This window comes from Melanerpes formicivorus, unplaced genomic scaffold, assembly GCF_026170545.1.
Source record: "Melanerpes formicivorus ecotype bairdi unplaced genomic scaffold, bMelFor1.0.p_v2 SCAF_33, whole genome shotgun sequence".
Lineage (NCBI taxonomy): Eukaryota > Metazoa > Chordata > Aves > Piciformes > Picidae > Melanerpes > Melanerpes formicivorus.
Genome location: NW_027142385.1, coordinates 5,003,021 through 5,023,393, shown reverse-complemented (window position 1 = coordinate 5,023,393; position 20,373 = coordinate 5,003,021). Strand labels below are relative to the sequence as shown.

The 20,373-nt window shown below is 38.0% G+C and overlaps 1 protein-coding gene across 10 annotated transcripts in view; it reads right to left on the bottom strand.

Moving 5' to 3' along the window:
- DENND1A (DENN domain containing 1A) overlaps window positions 1-20,373 on the bottom strand; it is a 202,798-nt gene that overhangs the window by 154,879 nt on the left and 27,546 nt on the right. For all 10 annotated transcript variants that reach the window (XR_010989502.1, XM_068155776.1, XM_068155777.1 and 7 more), the window contains exon 3: window positions 13,506-13,549. Coding sequence is in view for 9 of the 10 variants with exons in the window: in XM_068155776.1 (XP_068011877.1) it covers window positions 13,506-13,549 (44 nt within the window). In the remaining variant the exon portion in view is untranslated. The remainder of the gene's footprint in view (window positions 1-13,505; window positions 13,550-20,373) is intronic.

The following is a 20,373-nucleotide window of genomic DNA, read 5'->3' as shown; positions in this document are numbered from 1 at the left end:
CATTGAAATAATTGAGCCAGAGAAAGGAAACAACACACCACAACACCCAACAGGTTGGTGACCTGTATTTGAAAGCCTACTGGGAAACCCCCAAGAGAAACATGGGTGAAGTTAAGGCTACTCTGAGTAAAGCCAAACCCTTTTAGTAGTGAATAATGGGTGGGAAGGAAACAACTCCAAAATCACACAACCATATTTCACAAAGCACATGTATTTATGTGAGGACAACTCAAATATTACAACAGAATGGAGCATTGCAAGTAGGATGAGTTTTCCATGGAGAGAAGAGATGGCTCAGTGATGAAAAGATGAATACTGTTTTATTTCCTTGACCTTAATCCAGATGTGAAATATAGGTGAGGCTGCTGTAAGCAAAACACTAAATAGGGAAGGTGGAAATACAAATAGTGTTCATCTAATCAAGCTTGAAATATCATTTGAATCCACAAAACAAACGTGAAATCCATCCTGTTTGCACAGAGAGACACCAACAGAGTTCCAGGAAGACATCAACAGACTGATGAAGGAAGGAGGAGAAACTGGAAAGCAGTTTTCCTAGGAAAGCGAACATCTTGCTGCACAACAAAGCACCTCAGTGGCAAGTTTCAATAACTGCTTTAAACATTTTACAAAGCTGCTGCTTAAAATGGACAGGGAAATGCAGTCAGGTTTCAAAATGTTATTTAAGGAATTTAAATGCACTAAAGCAATGCCAGCCCAAAAAATTCAACCACTCCCTTGAACACAGCTACCAGTAACAAAGAGGGATCAGTACATCTTGTGTTTGGAAAATCTGACTTTTAATTTGCATTTAGTATTAGTGTGAGTTTATATTCTCTTACATCAAATTTTCCTAATGTTATCATTACAGATTCTCATTGATTAACAAGGGCCATGTAATTATGCAATTACAAATCAGGAGAAGCATTGCAATTCAAACAGCTTCTAAAATCTAACCCTCAAATTCAAAAGAGAGTCCTGCATGCAGTGGCCAGTGTCACACAGCCACAAAAAAATGATTTTACAAGATGATGAGGCAGAGCAAGCCATGAATCACAAAATTAAACCCAAGATCTCTCTAGACTTTAAGGCTTCTCTAGCTTTTTAAGAACTGATAAAATACAGGGGTTTTTGTGTTTGTTTTTTTTTTTAGGCAACATTGTTTAGTTAAAATATTTGTATCAAATTTCATCTAGCATTGATTTTATCCTAACACCCTTTTCCATCTCACAGCAGCACTGAGAGTTACTGATTTTTATAATGGTCAAAATATTTTCAGAATTCATTTGAATCAGTTCTTTGAAAGAACTGATTAAGAAAAAAAAAAGCAGGAGCATAATTTGCTTAATAGCATTAATTTAAATCATCTCAATTTAGTTTTATGTCTACTTTGTTACATTCTCTCAGTATTCCAATATCATTTCATAGCACTAGTTTATCCACTCGCTTAGTGTGCTAAAAATCCACTCGCTCTGCAATTATAAAGCTTGAATTAGGGGAGGGATTTTCTTCTACAAAAGTCACTACTTCTTAGGAGGGTCAGAAGGGGAATGGTGCCCAGGATGAAATAACACCATTTGTTCTCAGGAAAATGCTGGGGTTTAAAAGCAAACAAAACCCCTAACACATATATACACAATGCTGGTATCAGGAAGAGCACGAGATAAATAACATTTCCTAAGCATATTGAGGCCTGCTATCATTTAAATATTTTAAATGTACAAAATATGTGCACAGATGGGCAACTTTTCTACTTGCATTACTAAAAACATATTTCAAGATAAAGCTCAAAATCCCTGAATTTTTTAAACCTAATTGTGACTCTGTTTCTTAGAATTCACACCCCAAGGCCAAAGCTTTCCTGCCACCAGTCCTTCAAATCTGATTTGGACATTACACGGGAGGAGGCTCCAAGCCTCCCTGAGGTCTCACTCCTTTTACAACACACGCAAAACCAGTAGATAATGGGCCTATGCTGAATTCACTGCTCTGCACAGCTCCTCCTGGGACACAGGCCTAGCAGATGTGATAAAAACTGTGTCAGAGAAGTAGCTCTAGTTTTTGCCTTAATGACAACTTCAACCTCTCAACTAATAGAACAAAAGAACAGAACTGACTATTACTTTTTTCCAGTGGAAAAAAAAAATATATCTGAAAGTAAAGCTGAATTAAATCTTTTAGCAGATTTTCAAGGAGATCTCCTCAAGAAATGTCTTTAAATCCTCTTCAATAAAATTAAAACTTGATTTTATTTTAAGACAAATGTCTTTTAGCTAACGTGCTAACCAAAATTTAGAAAGTCAACAGTTGTAAGAATTATTGGTTTTGGTTCACAAAGGATTGAAAAATTATACAACCAAGCATAAAAAAAATCAGGTCCAATTATCTGCATTAATATTGATCAATTGGTAAAGATAAGAAGTGTCAATACCAGAGAGCATGAATTAAATCTATTTTAAATATTTAGTGCCTAAAAATGATAAATATTGTTAAATTCCCCATTTAGGAAAAATCAGGTGAAAACTATTAGCTGTGCAAAGAGAATCAGACACTTCTCACACAGTAAGTTGACTGCGCAGGTATAGTGAGTCAAAACCAAAGCTTTAAATATCTTCTGCAGCTAACATTTGTTAAGTATTATAATTCTGGCTTAAGATGACTGGTCCTTTTAGACGTGTCTCAAATGCTCTATTCAGCTACAACTGCATACCCTCTTAATCAGCAATCATTGTTCTCTGAGGCAAGACTTTGTTGTCAAGACAAGCACTGAAACCTTTAAAAAATTTCAGAACTGGCATAAGAAAAAAGTGATCTTTGTCAAACAAGGACAAATTTATGCAAATCTTTTATAAACATTCACAAACATTTATTTAGCTTTTGAAATGTTGGCCTCATTTGAGAGCATGAAAATGAGGGGGAAGTAGGAAGATGCAAAGGACAGCTTAGAGGCTGGCACACTACATAAATATTCAGAAGGAAGATTATAGGATTCATGTTAGGCTGTCTTAGGTTTCTCCAAAGTCCACATAGAATACCAAAGAACAAAACTAACGAGAAGTAGAGCAGATGTTAGACAATGCAGCAGCCCTCTTTTCCACACTCACTTGGCTATACTTCGATGCTTTCATTTTTTCTTTCAATATGGTTAGGTCATTCAAGGATTCTCCTATAGACTCTGTATTGTGGCTACAGAGCTATAAACTGGACCTCTGTCAGCTTTCCAAAAGTTTCCAATGAAAAGGCATTATGCAAATTCTACCTCTCTTACTCTCTTTCAGGAAAAAAAGCCTCCAGTATGCAGTCATTGGAGTATTGGAAGTCCCAGCCTTCATTTCTGTATGGTTGTGTTTGCCTTAGGGCCATGCTGCTTGTTTTGACAGTGGATCCCCCTAGATAGTTGGGATTAGTCGAGCTTGTTTAGATAAACTTGAAATCAAGGCCTTCTCTAGGTAGACAGCTAGATGTAGCTACTGAGTTTCCAGCTGCCTCCTTCTTTCATCCCAAAACAACTGCAGATTCACAGTAGAGATCACAGCCACAGGCTATGTCACATACATAAGTACAAAATTAAAGGCTGCTAAAAGAAGCCTTTGTAAGTCTTAGTGCTAAAATAAGGAATCTGTACTGTGTAGTTTAAACAAATTATTCAAGAAGCACCAATAAAGGTCTGCACCAGATAGTTAACACGACATCTCCACAAAAGAAATACCCTGTTTACATAAACGGGCAAGATCCTGCTTTCTTAATCACTTCTGCACCAGCCACTGCCCAACCTATAAAAAGATATATGCAGTTCTCTGAAACAGTATCTGCTAAAACACCTGAAAATGAGTTCTGTTTATCTAATATAAACTTGATGATCACAGGAGGCTATTATGATGGCACTGTTCCAATAAGATTTTCAGTCATACTTACAAGATTGGGCCAGATTCGATCTTTACTATAAACCGATAATGCTAACCATGGGAATTCATTCACACAAGTAAAATATATTAGAAGAGCAGAGCCAAGCCAGAGCTCCAAATCTAAATTAAAACCTAAATTCAAACGCTGCCCATGTAACTATGCTACACCTTTATAAACCTTTATGGTACTTAAGTCCCAATAGGAGATTCATTTTTCACAGGGTAGAGGAAAACAAAACAAAAAGAAACACAAACACACCACACCCCCAAAACCAAAACCCCAAACCTAAACAAACTGTTCTGGCTGTTATAAATCGTAATTGTTTTCTGCTGAGTACAAGTTTCCATAGACATTTCTGCAATGTCCAGGCACAACAAACAGGAAACTAAATCAAAGGAAAAAATAATCACTAGGATATTATAAATAAGCAACTGGGGAAAAAACCACAAACAAAATGCAGAAGAAACAAACAAAAAAAAACCCCAAACCAAAACCACTTCACTCAATGGATAATAAATATCATTTTAAAATCAATTCCTGCCCTTTGCCCAAGAAAAAAAAAACATGTGGAGAAATTTGAGATGTTGACAAAGTCTAAATAAAGACAACACCAGAATTTTATGGTTAAGAAGCAAAGGTAAGAATTCGCCACCAGCAACTTCTCTGCCTTTGTGCAAAGCAGCACTCCAGTGTGACTTCTCTGCCACTTACTGCAGGAATTCCACCATCTCTCACATAAAATTAAGTCATTTCACTGAGAACATTTTTCATAGAAATTCCAGGCATTAAAAAGTGTGAGAAAATAATATTAGACTCCAATTCCTTCCTGCATCAGTTACCTCAGAGAATATTAAGAGTGTATAGTGAATCCAAGTAGTCATTCCATATTAGCAATTCTCCAGCAGTGACATCCTTAGCGGGACTGGGAATCCTAACCAGCAACTGAGCAAAGTACATAATTTCTGAGAAACAATGAGCAAACCTGTCTCATCACTTACTGCACTTAAAACAGAAGACTAGTTTTTAAATTGTTAGCTAAAAGGTAAATATGACTGTCAAGGCAAATGCCATGGATATACCATGCTATGGTTGTCAGGATGAAGGTGCCAGTCTCTTTTCAGTGGTGCTCAGTAACAAGACAAGGCACAATGGGTACAACTTGGAACACAGGAGGTTCCACCTCAACATGAAGAAAAACTTCTTCACAGTGAGGGTGACAGAGCACTAGAACAGGCTGCCCAAAGAGGTTGTGGAGTCTCCTTCTCTGCAAACTTTCAAAACCTGCCTGGATGTGTTCCTGTGTGACCTGCTGTAGGCAATCCTGCTTTGGCAAAAGGGCTTAGACTCAATGGTCTCTAGAGGTCCCTTCCACCCACTAGCATTCTGTGATACCTAGCACTCTGCTACCAAATACCAGAAACTGACACAATTCATGGATTTGCCTTCTCACAAAAGTCTTCTAAATGGCAGGAATAACACTTGGCTGTGGGAGATCTTTAAAGCTGACCACTAATGAAGGTCCTTCACAGCTCCCTTACCAGGTATTATCTGCTTCTTTTGCAGCTGAGAAAACACAACAAAACTCAACAACTATCCCAAAGGGGGCAACAGCTGAGCAAATTTTAAAATCCAGCAGTACCTGTTTCTCAGCCTTGCATGCACATCATACCTATCTGGGAATTCTCTAAAGGAGAAAATGATGATACATGATGAGGACACTAATGCCCCCAGGGAAAGAACAACTTTTCTAACATTAAACTTTGCAGAGATGAGATAGAGTCAGTGATCACCTTAGACAACTGGAGGTCAGAAGAGGACACAGCTTTTCAAATGTATCAGTATTTTCACAACTTTTAGATTTCCAAATACAAGAATATGCTAGACAAAATAAAAACACAGAGCTATAAAAACATTCCTTAGTCACAGAAAATGGGTTTGACTTGAAGAAAAGATCACTGATATGTACAAAGGAGACTACAGTTAGAAACTTATCTTTTCCAAGTATAGAACTGAGAACCTTTGGACTTCCCTAGGCTCACAAAAACATTTCCAACTTTTCTCTATAATGTACAATCACTTCTAGGCTGCTCCTCAGGCACCTGAAAACTTGAGTATGTGAATATCAATTAATGTCACCTAACAATCACCAACAAAACTTTTCTTTCAGGCTACTTTCCAAACATCTCTTTAATTTTTTTTAAATTAACATAGAATCACAGAATGGTTTGGGCTGGAACTGACCTTAAAGATCATCCAGTTCCAACCCTTCTATAGGCAAGGACTCCACTTACTAGGATCAGGCTGCTCAAGCCCCATCCAGCCTAGTCTTAAACACTTCCAGGCTTGGAGATTGCACAGCTTCCCTAGTCAACCTGTTCCAGTGCCTCAGCACCCTCATGGTGAAGAATTTCCTGCTAACATCTAATCTAAATTGATTTGCTTCTGATTTGAATCCATTACCCCTTATCCTGTCACTACAGGCCTTTTTTTAAAAGTCCCTCTCAGCTTCAGTGAAGGCATCATGCAGTCTAATGCTCTACACCATTTGTGAAAGGATTCCAAAGTTACACTAAAGCAAACAGCAAATATGCTGACATGATGGTGGCTATAAGAAAATACAGTACTGGGACATTCAAATATGTAAGAATCTCAGCATTCTGGTTGCACACACACTTACAGACTGGTTTTCTTTCACAGCTATGGTAGTAAAGCATTAAAAAACATACACCTTCCAGAAGCCTTCTATATGGCTGTGTTATAGTAACTTGGGATTCAGTACACCTGCCTTTTGGTACCAACACATTCCTTGGCACTCCTACACGTCTTCTGCCCTGTGTATTCTCCAGGGCACTCCACCCCGACAATCTCTAATCTGCAGAGGGCACAGGGCTGTGATAACCTTGCAGATGACTACAACTGAATACTTGTTACTGAAATAACAAATCACCAACTGACTTTACTGAGAAACAATACTTTGATATAAAATTCCTCCTCCTGAAGAGACTGGACAGATTATCTGGTTTTACAGTTCATCACCTGGGGGTGTGAGGTGTGGAGCAAATAAAAGTTCATGCCTACTTTGAAGTAGCACACATAACAAGGAAAACCAAAAAAAGTTCTATTTCCATTGACACTGCCCCAAACCCAAGCTCCTTTGGTGTCAAGAATAAGCCATGGAAACTGCCTGCCCCGTTGGAAATCAAAGTAAAGCAAGGAACAGCAATCTTCTAGAGCTCCCTTTCATACAGTTTACATGCACCAGCAACTGGTATGAGAACTCAAGACTTAAGTAACAAAGCACAAGCAGTTCTGTTTGGTTTAATGCTTTTTTACATGCCACAGGATGCTCTCCAAATAAATTTTAAAGCCCACAACTTTTATTTCCAGCTTTTGTCTTCACAGAAACTTCAGGGAATCTTTAGCTTTTTTTATTACATTTTTAAATGCATTTACACACTGAGGTATGGGCAGATGAGCTGCAGCAGCGAGAATCCAAAGAGCTGTTTCTTCCTCCACATGCTAGGGCAATTTTCAAGCATTAATGGCTGCTTTAGGAGCTACAAGACAGTCCTCTGCTATAGCAGAGCTATATTAAAGAAGCAACAGAAGACATATTAAGGGGAAAAAGAGTCCTATCAAGGTTCATTTGGTAGTGTGGTCTCAAAAATAGTCTTAGCCACCAGTAGTTCAGATTTTTAAGCTAAATAAGTCATCCCACTAAACTCTGGATTTAAAAGTGATCTCTAATCAACTAAGTAATTAACTGCTTTATGACTTTAAAGTCACGACATATCTGAGATTGATTTGTGACTCTCACCTTGAAGACACCACTTGCCTGCTGATACTATACTCGTGTTTCAAGAAGTTCTACTGTTTGCAAAGGAAAGTACTACTCTGTTCTCCTGCACTTATCAACACAATCAGTCATTACAAGGAAGATTGTTACGTGCATTGAATTATAGAATCAGAATAATTTTGGTTGGAAACAACTTTTTTTTCCCTAGTATCCAACCTCAACCTCCCCTGGTGCAAATGGAGGATATTTCCTCTCATTGTAGAGAGAAAGGCTGCCATCAACTTTAAAATGCCCACAGCCACCATATTGCCAGGTGCTTGGGGTTTATTTTCTTTTTAAACAAAACAGAGACATTTCCTACGTAGCACAAGTTTTCACACAATAGTTTTGAAATGGTTTACAAATTGATCTATAGCACCAGTAGAGATCTAAATGTTCAGGAGACTGAAACGAGAACTTCTTAAGCTACCTTGATAATGACTGCCTTATACAACCCAACATAGATTATAACTGCAAAAGCATCTCCTATTTTAAAGAAACTCATCTTGACTGAAGTGAATATTTCATAGTTTTATCAATACATTTAAACAAAAGTGATAATGATTACTCACTTTAGGCCTGATCCTAAAACCTCTACTCACACAAGTAGTCCCACAGGATTTTAATATGACTACCCCACCGAATGAGGGTTGGCAGGACAGGTTTTAAATTATTCATATAGTCACAGATTTTTAAGGCCAGAAGGGAGCATTATGATCATCTAGTCTGACCTCTTGTATAACAAAGGCCATATGATTGTATCCAGGAATAGCTGCACTCAGCTGAACAATTTGTGGCGAAATCAAGCTGTATTTATTGAACTTCTAATATTGATTCTAATTTTACATGGGGAAAAAAATGAAATTGTTTAGAAAGTAGCTTGGACTACATTTCCTCACACTTGAACCAAACTATTCCTCTATTTCTATTCAGAATTTTTCCAACTTCTGGACACTGGCTTTCAACATGGCTTTCAATAGTCAAAGTCTATGGTTTAGTCCATCCACTATCTCTTAGGACTTGAGCAAATAACCCAGCTTTGTCCTCATAGAGTAAGTCATCTCCAAAATGCTTCCATGAAACAACAGCTGTACTATCAGCACCAAAGGCACAAGGTGATCTCCTCACAGGTCACACAGGCTGCTTGCCTACACCACACAAAGGTTTCCATTCATGCTGCTATTTCCTGCTGCCTAAATAGGAATCACTGTACCAGAAAAACATTTATAACTATCCCATATTGAGTTTTATTAGGCTTTCACTTAAAAAACCTCCCTGTATGAATGCAGTGTGATAGCTCCACACATATCAAGAGAATGAAATGTTTCAGAAGCAAGTATCAAATACTCCATATATTTACTATTCACACTGCCTTTTTACTACAAAGTGGCTTTAACTCTATAGTAGCATCACTGTAGCCACTTTAATAGATTTTTTTAAGTTAGTAAGTACTCAACCTTTCCCCAAAAACTTCTTTGCCTACTTTTGATAAGAGTAGTTTAAAATAATAACTAAGACAGGTTTTATCATATATGCAGCCTGTAAGGCAAAAACTTTAGACTAAGAATACTATGTGCAATTCAGAAATATCAAACTGGATTATAATTATCCCTGTTCAAGCAACTAAGTCCTCTTAGCATGCAGATTTTGCAAGATAGGAGGTTTATGCTCTATTTATGGCCAGCACTGTGTAAATACTCCCCAATCACACGACTCTTACAATGACACAAAGAAAGGGTGCTTTTTATTTTTCCCTGTGTGGAATGTTTCTACAACGCTCATAGACTTTGTACAAGAAAGACCATTAGTTTCTATATAAAGACTGCCATAAAAGTTTTATAGTTTCTATAAATGCATAAAGATTGTTAGTTTCATTATAAACTGTTACAATGCCAGTGGAAAGAAAAATTACCAGCAGAATGGAAGTAGCAATCTGCATAAGTACCAGCTTGCAAGCATGCATACCTCAGCCATCCGTGTATTAATTAACTGATACATACAATAGTTCATCAAATTATAGACAAGTCGTCATACCCATGTGAAGCAGCTCACAAATGGGAACTATCACCACATAATTTTTTTCTTCCCCTTCCAGATGAGATGGAAAGATTAAAACAGCAAGGAGCCAAACGATGCACTATTCAAAAAAAGCCATTTAAAAAATATATTGCATGCTACAACACTGTGTCTTTCCTGCTCCACCTTCCACTGACTGTTTGAATATTTGCTATTTTTAGACATTTATGCATCAAGTATTCGCAGAAATATTCTTTCTGTTAGGTGTTCCTACCTCTGCAAGAAACTTTCTTGTGTGTGTCAGGGCAGGAGAGGCATTAATCTTGAGATTAACCTTTCAATTAGTGGGTAGTCACAATTCATGTGGCAATAAGGGTGAAGTGACCTGGCTGGAGTTTATAACATTCCAGTAACATAGGATTTCACCTACCAAAAAACATTAATTTAATTATTATAGCTTTATTAGGAACTCAGATCAGAAAAAACAGTAATACATCTGCATTTTTCTGCCAGACCATTCACTTTTTTTTTTTAAAGGATGCTTCTACCTATAGTGACTGTATTTCAGGAAAAATATCTAAGAGTTCTCATCTGGTTTAAATTCTAAGACCACTGCTACAAAGCTAGCACTGAAAAAGTGTTGCTTATAATGCCACCAATTACTGCATTTCATGTTAGGTACAGTCACATGCATGTAAACACACATTTTATTCTCAAAAGCCATTATAAAACACCTCTACGAGTTATATTTAAAAATGTATCTCAAGATTACTTCAGCCCCCCTCCTGCCATTCTAAAAAGCCCCCTAGTTTTAACCATTTCAAGTGGCCTGGAGCAATCATTAGCATTTTCTTTCCTTAGTAAGGCTCCTAAGATACCTTGTCTATGACATTTCCTCTAAAATATTCCGTTACACAGTTATTTAGCAGATTTAAACCGTAGATGTCATTGTGGTCTGAACGTGTCAAAGACAACTTGAGGGCAAAAAATCAGGACACGCAGAATTCGGTTTGTCAGTAATTACAATCAAAATTCCTACAATGTGGCTAGCCTGCTCATTACTTCCTTACTTTGTATCAAACCCCTTATTTACATTTCAGATTACATTTTTCATGAAACAGTAACATCTATCAGAGCTGAGAGGACTGAAATAATGAGGGAGAAATATTTTAATAAAACGTGTTGGGTCTGCATTACTTCCGTGTCAGAAAGAAAGGTTTCTTCTGTAGCGATGGATCATTTATTCTGTCTCTAAATGAGAAGCAAAAGATGAAACTGATGAACTTTTACTGCCCATTTGTCTTTAGCAGACAATTAAGACAGAAGATCAAAATGGATTATCATACCACGCAGACAACTGGCCCAACAGTAATACATCTCCGGGACCACAGATTTGTAACTCTCTTTTATCCCTCCCCTTTCTTCTTACTCCTTTTTCCTCTCTAAAGGCAATGCTAGCTTTGTGGCTCAAGGGGAGCCAAAAGGCTGGTCATCATTATTCAGTCACAGATGTCAATCTAACCTCCCTTTTTTCTCAGTTTCTAAAGCAGTGAGGCACAATAATTTGTGACAGATTCTTTTACTGTAAGGTACAAAGAACACACAGAATAAAACATCTAGCAGCAGTGAGGGTCTCTGATCAGATGTGCTGGTACATGGGAAATACAGTGTATGTAAAAACAAGCACTGATAGTTTAGATGAATTTAAAAAAAAAAAAAAATCAAGGGTTTTTTTTTTCTTTTCTTTTCTTTTTTTTTTTTTTTTCCCCTTTCTTACTAATAAGTGCTTTACCTTGTGTTGATTTAACTCAAATATTCCTTCTGGATTAAACCATAAATGTTTGATTGCTAGAAACAATTTTTGCCTGCACCAACACGCATATCGTCTTTCTCCTTTGCATACAGAATACATGCAGGAAAATCAAGGGTTTCCTGGTGTGTAGCTTTATCTACAGTGACTTAGCACTTCTACATTTTTACTCTACTTTCTGCATTCCTTTTCCTTTGGCTTATTTGAATACTCACAAATAAGTGATATTTCAAATGTAAATCTGTCAGCTCTGGACATGTTTTCTTCTTAAAGAATATGTAGCTCTTATTAACACAGAATCTTCTTCTCTGTATCAAGAGGGTAACGTCCTTAAGAAAATCTATTCTGAGTTTGAGAAGTTTAGCCTCCTTTCTTTTGCTTTCCCATTGAGCTGTGGGCGCAAAATATTTGATGATCTAAAAATCCAACTCATCCCCACAAACACACTACTGTGTTTTTTGTGAGGTCTGACATCAGACTGGAAATTCTGACTATAACTGGGAGAACATCTTAAGAATTATATATGAGGTTGTGGCTCCTCTGAGTTTGAGTCAGTCTTGCATATTCATAGCAACATTATACAAGTCTAATCATTCTCAGTAGAAGGAAGAGGACTGTTAAGGATTTTACAAAATCAATTTTGTGTACAAGACTCTCCTGGAATACTTTGACCATGAACACAACTGACTGTACCAGCTCTGAAGGACTAACCTGATATGCTGTAGTAGTCTGGAAAGTAGAATATCATGCACACACAAACTCAGGGATTTACTTACTCACAAATTACAGACTGACAGTGGCAATAAGGATGTACTCCCCCAGAAAGTTTAGCTCCATTCTTTACTTCATGTGTAAAGAAAGACCTAATAATAAACTACAGGTGAAAGTCAGGTAGTTGAATAGCTGTTTTGAAAAAAGAAATTATTATTACTACTAATGCAAAAACACCCAGAAGGCCAGGTCAAGGTCCCGTTGCATAGAGTGATCACAGCCAAATATGAAAGCATTTGTCCTGGCCCTGATGAGCTATCACATCTAACAATTTATTAAATGCTTTAGTCTAAATGCCACAAAATTTCATGTTGCATGAAAACATAATTAGAGGGAAAGGATCTGAAATAAAATAGCTCTGCTGACCCTAACTCAATATCAGAGACTCACTGATGCAAAATTTACTGTTATATTAAATAGTTATACAGTGCCATAATTTCAACACTCCCCAAAACTAAAGGTGCAAGAAATCAGCTCACAACCCAGATGCAGCAGTTCCCCCAAGCATGGACAAACAATAACAGTGCATTAACTCCAGCACTACTTATAGACACCACAGCAATAATCCCCTCTCTCCAACCCCTGACCCCTGCCCCAATCCACTTCTAATGAGCCACAGTAAAATACAAGGTAACTTGAAGTTGTTAATTTCAAAGTCAGCTAGAGATCCTGTGAAAATTTCCAGATCTCAATCTGTGCATGAATTAAATGATAAATACCTGTGTGTTCCACCTGCACATTTGGATTTTTATGCCATCTTTCTGAAATAGACTAGAGACTGCATGATCAGGCAAGAATTTTAAAAATGTACTGTAATGCCAGGTGCCCAGTTAAATATAGCTATAAACCTTGCAGACAATGAAGTGGGGACTGCCAAATGAACTGCAGGCTGTGGCACCTAAAGGCAAAAAGTGAAATTTATTAATTTTCCTTCCCACTCTCATGTTTGCTTGTAAAAACTAGATTGTAAAACAACCTTACGAGATCCAAAATTCTTCAGTTTTCTGCATTAAATGTAAAAATGTTTTTATCCTTCTGCTCCTAATTACAGCTTCTTTTTCTTCCTAAGATTGCATTTATCTCTTTCAGTAAAAAGAGCAGCAATAATATGTTGAACAACCCTGAAATAAATTTTGTCATGTAAAAAATTAATTACGCATTCCAAACCTGGTCACTGTAGCCCTCTGGGAATTGCCTCCGCACCTCAGGATCTGTAAATAATTGACAGATAATATTAATTGGCTTTGGATTAGTGAGCAAGCAGAGAATCACACATTAATATTTGATCAGAAGATGATAGCAACCCTGGCAGGGGATCCAAGGAGGGCAGCTGAGGCTGCTATGTTGATAAGAGCAGGGAAGGACTTTTCAAGGCTCTGCCTTTACCCTCCTCCAGAAAGACAAAAACTGTACATAAAACATACACCAAAGACAGGCCATCAGAAATGTCTGTGTGTACACACACAGGCACACACACATATATATAAACATATATTTATATATAAATTATTTTAGAAGAGATGTGCGGGTGCTACACTAAACTTCAGGCTGTTACCTTGTACAATATCTTTCTGGCTGCAATTTCCCAATAAGGCTTGTCGCCAGACAAGGTTACCAAATGTACTTTGATTTTGGTTTAAATTAGGTAACTAGTTTTGCCAGCTACAGACACTGTGTTGATTAAGTTCCACAGACAATTTTCAGTGATACCAGATTACAAATCTCTCAAAATTATTCCATGTTAATGTTATGGTATGCTCCCTGGAAAACAAAATTTGAAAGAGGTAATTAACATAGCCCTGGAACCTCTGCCATCAGGCAAACAAATGCTAAGTGCTTCAGATAAGCAAGCATTCAAGACTGGTGCAAAGTCCTTATTCCAGAATAAATAATATGGTGGTATTCCCTGAGAAGTTATCTTAAATTCAATTAGAGGTGTTCATAAAACAACAGATACCACGATTGAAATTATTTATATGACAACCTATTTAAAACCAAACTCTTCAAAGCCATCCAGTTTTCAAAGGAACACAGCTGAAAAGGCCAGATTCCATTCTACAAAGGACTTTATCAATTACAAGACCCAAAAAACCCCAAACCATGCAACAGTCAGATAAGTGTTCAGAATAAAGTGTAGCACATGGAAAAATTAACTGGTATCCTATGCAGTGCTCTTAGCTGGGTTTGCTCGTGTGACACTTGGCTCCCTGGCTACGCCATATCCACAGATGCTGATCATTTCATAGAGAGTGGCATTGCACACACAACCTTTACTGCTGAATTGCTGCTATGCTGCACTGTAGCTAAGGCTTGAAGGAAAGAGAGTTGTTTTTATGGGACGTGCACCGTGTACTGTTGCTTCAGAGTGGTCCCACCCTAGAATTCTCACTGGCAAAGTTTCCATGAGCAGTAGATCAGTTGACTGGTGACTCAACTCTTAGCAGAGGCAAACTTTTTATTAAAGTATATTCTTTATACATTAGAAACACAGAAAGACTGTATATTAACAAACTTTTTAGAGTAATCCTTTCCAGACAATCAGATGGTTGGTTTTACCATTTCACCCTTACACAGAATTATATACCCAATATATCAAATTTCACATAAGCATATAAGCCAACCCTTCTACAGTAATACAACCAAGCAGAAATACAAAGCAAGGGACCACCTTTTAAAGCCTTAGTTTGAAAATTCTTAACTTTTAAGCAGGTAAGTGTGTTAAGATAGGTGTCCAAACCTGTAAACAAACACCAACAGCTGAACTGGCAAGAACAGTCTTTTACCATCATAGAATGATTTGGCTTCAAAAGGACTTTAAAAGCTCATCTAGTTCTAACCCCTCTGCAATGGGCAGAGTGAACAGTTCTGCAGAGGAGTCAGTGCAATTCCAAGCACAAACAGAAGCTGGAGGAGCAGCAGCTGAAGTGGCTCTGCAGAGAAGAACTTGTGGGGTACTGAAGGATAAGAAACTAGACACAAGCCATCAATGTGTGCATGCAGCCAGAAGCCAAACGTATCCTGGGCTGCATCAAAAGTGGCACAGCCAGGAGGTCAAGGGAGGGAATTCTGCCCTTCCGTTCCACTCTTCTCAGATCTCAGCTGGAGTACTGTGTCCAACATAAGGACATGGACCTGCTTGAACAGGTACAGAGAAGGGCCTCAGTACTTAAAGGAGGCCTACAGAAGAGATGGGAAGAGAATCTTTATCAGATCATGTAGTGATAGGACAAGGGGGAATAGTTTTAAACTGAAAGAGGGTAGATGTACATTAGATGTAAGGAAGAAGTTCTTCACTATGAGGGCAATATAAGCATCTACAACCCAAACATTTGTATTACTCAGCATGGCCAGGCTCTTAACTGAAAGGACAATCACATGGTACCTAATAATCACAATGGACATAATATCCAAATTATCCTGAACAAATGGAGGAATACAGGAGGGTAGCTCAGCCAAGCATTCAGGATTCAGCTTTAATCAGCACCACTGGTATCAGTAAAATTTGCTTCAGCACTCAAGTGAAATACTTGGTAATGACATGAACATAACTGACTGTCAGCTCTGCCTGTAAAACTGAAATAACTTGAAAACTTCAAACACTTTCACTAACAGTAATTTGTTATGCACACAGTATGCAAACAGAATTAGATGCAGCTCCATTGTATCTCCAGACAATAAGAAACCTCTTTGTAACTCAAAACACAGTAAATTCTGTTATTCTAGGTACTTAAGACACTCTCTAATGAAATGATGCTCAAATACTTTTCTATTTTAATACTCCACAGACAATATACACCTAAAACACTTTTTTCAAGTTCAGGAGAGTGGAATCTATTCGCTGGCATCAGAACAAGGGAAGAAACAGACTGAAATCTTAACCAACATAGTTAAAGTACAGAGCTTGAAGATTTCCAGGGCATGAACCACCTATGAAGTCACAAGGCATTTAAAGCTCATCTAGAGTCCGCAAAAGGGGATCTTGCAAAACAACAACTAAAGTGAAAGGCAACAACAGACAGAAAAACAAGTCACAAGAGTTACAGAACTGCTCTGGAAACTCAACTTCTCACAAATCCCAAAACAGGAACTCATGTTGTGTTACAGGTTGAACTTGTATGTTGATGGGAACTTAGCATCTCCTCTCTATCTTTCAGTTCATCTGATCTTCACTCAGGTTTAAAAAGCTTTCAAACTAATGGCATGCCATAGGATTCATGAGGAACCTTAGTGAAGTCAGAGCACTTACCAACATGACACCCACCATTCCAAGCCCTCTTCCCATTTGTTCCATACAAAGCAGTTGCTGCCCATAAAATCTGGGTTAGTTTAAGACCTGGAGATCCATTAGCCCTCATCGCTCACAACAGACACCCTGTTCTAGGAAGCACCAGTTAGGAAAAAGACATGAAACCAATCACATAGTTACTTCTGAAGCAGTTTCTGTTTCAATTATTTAAAGAGCTGCTTTTGAGGGAAATACTGAATAAATTCTCATATGAGCAAGGTGTGAAATTTTTGTAACTGAACTTTTTTTTTCCCCAAAAAAATAAGTAAGAAAAGGCAATGCCATTTCTCAGTGAGAGAAGAGTGGAATTTTCTGCACTATCACAACAGCATTTTGATTCCTTCCCATGAATTTGTAGGCTATCAACAACTGGATAGTACATACCATTGATTCCATGCTAGGTGAATACAGTTTTCATTGCCAAGACATTAAGCAGAGATTCTACTTCACATCTGTGCATATTATGTAAAGCATTGTATCAATAACTCAACCATATTCCATCTATCATTAGAATTTTAGTAAACATGTGAATGCTTCCAAGTTCTAAAACCTATTACTGCCTCTCATTACAAAATCTTGTTCAACAAAAAGCCAAATACAGAAGTATATTGAAATTAGCTGTGAACTGTATAATCCCATTGTTCAATTTCATGGCATTTAAGACACTACCTTCCCCTCCTCACAAGTCTAGATGTTAATCCACGCTGTAACCTGATTTAATTTTCCAGATGACAGGATGGGAACATGCCACAATGGCATATTAGTGTAACTATGCTGCTCTTTTACTCTCAACTTTTCTTACATCATAAAACAGAGAGTTTTGCTTGAAAAAAAGAGAGATGCTTAATTACTTCTAAAAATAGCACAGCTCATACCAATCTGTAGTTGAAGTGTATGGAAATTATAAAACCAGGGAAGTCCTCAAAAAATTATCAGAAAATACTTGCCAGAGTTAACCACACAAATACAGAAGCATCTGTTTCTCCTGGATTTAAAAAAAAACAACCCAAACCCAGCCAAGTTAACCCATACTGGCTATATTCAGTATACAACTCCCAAATAGAAAGAATGCAGTGAAAATTACTTCACTTTCCCCCCCTTAACTAAATTTTTTAGCTCATTCACTTCATTAAGGTCTTTATTGCTGCAATCTTTAGAAGTTAAACAGAATTCCATTCAGAGCAACTTTAATTTCAACTCACTACACATTGTAGTGCTTATGCAGCAGAACTAAGAAGTTAGGTGAACTTCCCTTCAAATCTCTGCAAACTCCTTGATGTCCTGTAGTCAGTATAGCCCAAACTTCTGCTTGACCCTAAACTGCTGCACTTTGCACGAAGGTAAGATCTCAGTGTGGGGGAAGAGACCTGGGGGGAGGGGGAGGAAGGGGGGAACGGGGACAAGAAAATGTAGGAGAGAAAAAACCAAACCTACATATAGAGACAAGAAACCCCACAATGGGTGTGGAATAAAAACTACAATTTTCAGGATGTGAAGCTTTAAGATTTCCATCTTTGTAAAATATTCCTTATTCTGAAAGTGTGCAAATCAGGACACAACCAAGATGCAGAAGAGAATGCTGTAAGGATGCCGTACAAACTGTGTCTGAAAAAACCAAAACGTAAAACCCCTGCCAGCACCACAACACATGCAACTGGAGTTACCCCAGGACAGCACACACAGCAGGTCCAAATTCAAAAATAAAGCCCAGATGAGAATAGTATGCAATGAAACTGTTCACCCAGCAGATCACATTGCAAACAAATATTCCATTTCAAGGCTACAGCCCACATCTCTGTGAAAATTTCAGTGTATGTCAGTGAACACTGCCTGTTGCTTTCATGAGCAATGTACAATTGCCCTTGAGTGATCAGCAAATCCCAGGTATATCGGCTGCTGTTCCAACAAGTCCACTGACATTAGTGCCATAATAAGCAGACTTGTGAGTTTGTTTCTCCCTCTAAAAGGAACACTTGCAAGCACCAAAAAACCTTACTGGTAACATGAAAATGCTTTTCACAACAGTATTATCTAGAAACAGAAGAAGGTTTGCACCTCACACAGAAAACATTGTTCAGAGTTCAGACAAACGGTCCCGAAGTGGGAAAGCAAAGGCAACATAAAATATGCAACACAGAAAAAAGGAACGAAGGGAGAAAACCAGAACAGAGTAAGCAAATCACCATGATTGTTTTTATATTAACACATCAAAAGCAAAATGGGCAGCAAGGAGCAAAACTTTGCTAAGTAATGTTCAGCAGTTATATATATATATATTTTTTTTTAATACTTTCAAAATAAACCAGGTTAATCTGCAAGTTCCTAGCTGATTTTTCCTTAAGGCTCTACACATCCCTCCAGAATAAAGAAACATGGAGAAATAACAACCCTAATGATACAAGAACTGACAAAAGCTTTCCAAGCAGCCCTCATGTGCCAGTACACCCAAGGTGGATGGGTTTCTGACATCTGTTTTCCAGTGCATGCCTTATTCCATCAGCAACTTTATGACCTATTCATTATAAATTCTAAATCCAGGACTTTCACTGTTTCTAGCACCCAAACCAACCTTCCATCTAAAGAGGTCATGGTTAAATTCTGTTTACACTTCTTTTAAATAACTAAAATACAATAAATGCAAAGTAGGAACAGTACTCCCCTATTGGATACAAAGACAGGAAAACCATTCAGTGCCTTTTAGGGAAAGAAGAGGATACATTAGTTTCCCCTTAGCAACTCCTGATCAGTTATTTGGTGTCACGTTAAGTTGTTGAACTCTCCAGGTTGCCACTTAAAAGGTACCTAGCACCACACGGACATTTTGCTATAGACAAGTAGAACAATTAAGAATGACATCTCCATTACCCTCTGGCACAGTTACAACTTTGAATGAATCTATTCTTTTGTTTCATATGTATTGGTTTAAGCTAACTGACCCCTCTAGAAGGGATGACGCACAGGGGATGGGGGGGACCCCCCCCTTCAGTAGCACACAGCAACAGAGCAAGCTGGATCGTATACTCTATGCCATGCTCATATCATGCTCACTGTATGACAGGAAAGGGGTTGCCCAGGGTTCATGGGACTTGTAATATATTCTACAGTTCATGAAGTTTCTTGTATTAGTTGTTTTGTGTTTCTTCCCCAGTTTCCAGGCTGGAGTTTGTTCCTTTTGTTCCGATTTTCATTTGCACACAGCAGTGGTGGTTTTCACGTTTTTTTCTGCTACTTACACTGGTACCTTTCCTCCTGTTTTTTTGTGTTCCCTTTGAGTAATCTGGTATCCCTGCAGTAGAGTAGTAAATTGTCCTTATCTCAACTGGCATTTCATCTTTCCCTGCTCCTTTCCTCCTTGCCCACCTACACGGGAGAGGAGCAGGGGGAAGGAGAAAACCCGTCTATTGTGACTGGACTGCCACGACTCAGCTGGCAGCTGAGCTAAAACCAGGACAAAATAGCAGGTGAAAAGCTGCATAAACAGATGAAGGAGAATTTTCAAAAATAATTACAAAAGGCCAAGCACAAAGGCCCACAGCACTGAAGTTAGCTCTGATCTAAATGTTAATGCAAACATCACCAGAAAACCTGAAGAGCTGGTTCAGTTTGTATTTCACTTCAAATCTCCTCTATAGCATGAAGTCAGGCATCTCCTCCCAAGGAACAAGATCAGCTCTTCCCTTCCACAGCATTAAATTGTAATAGGATCAGATCAAGAAGTAATGGATTGGAGAAAATTCATTTGTCAGAGTC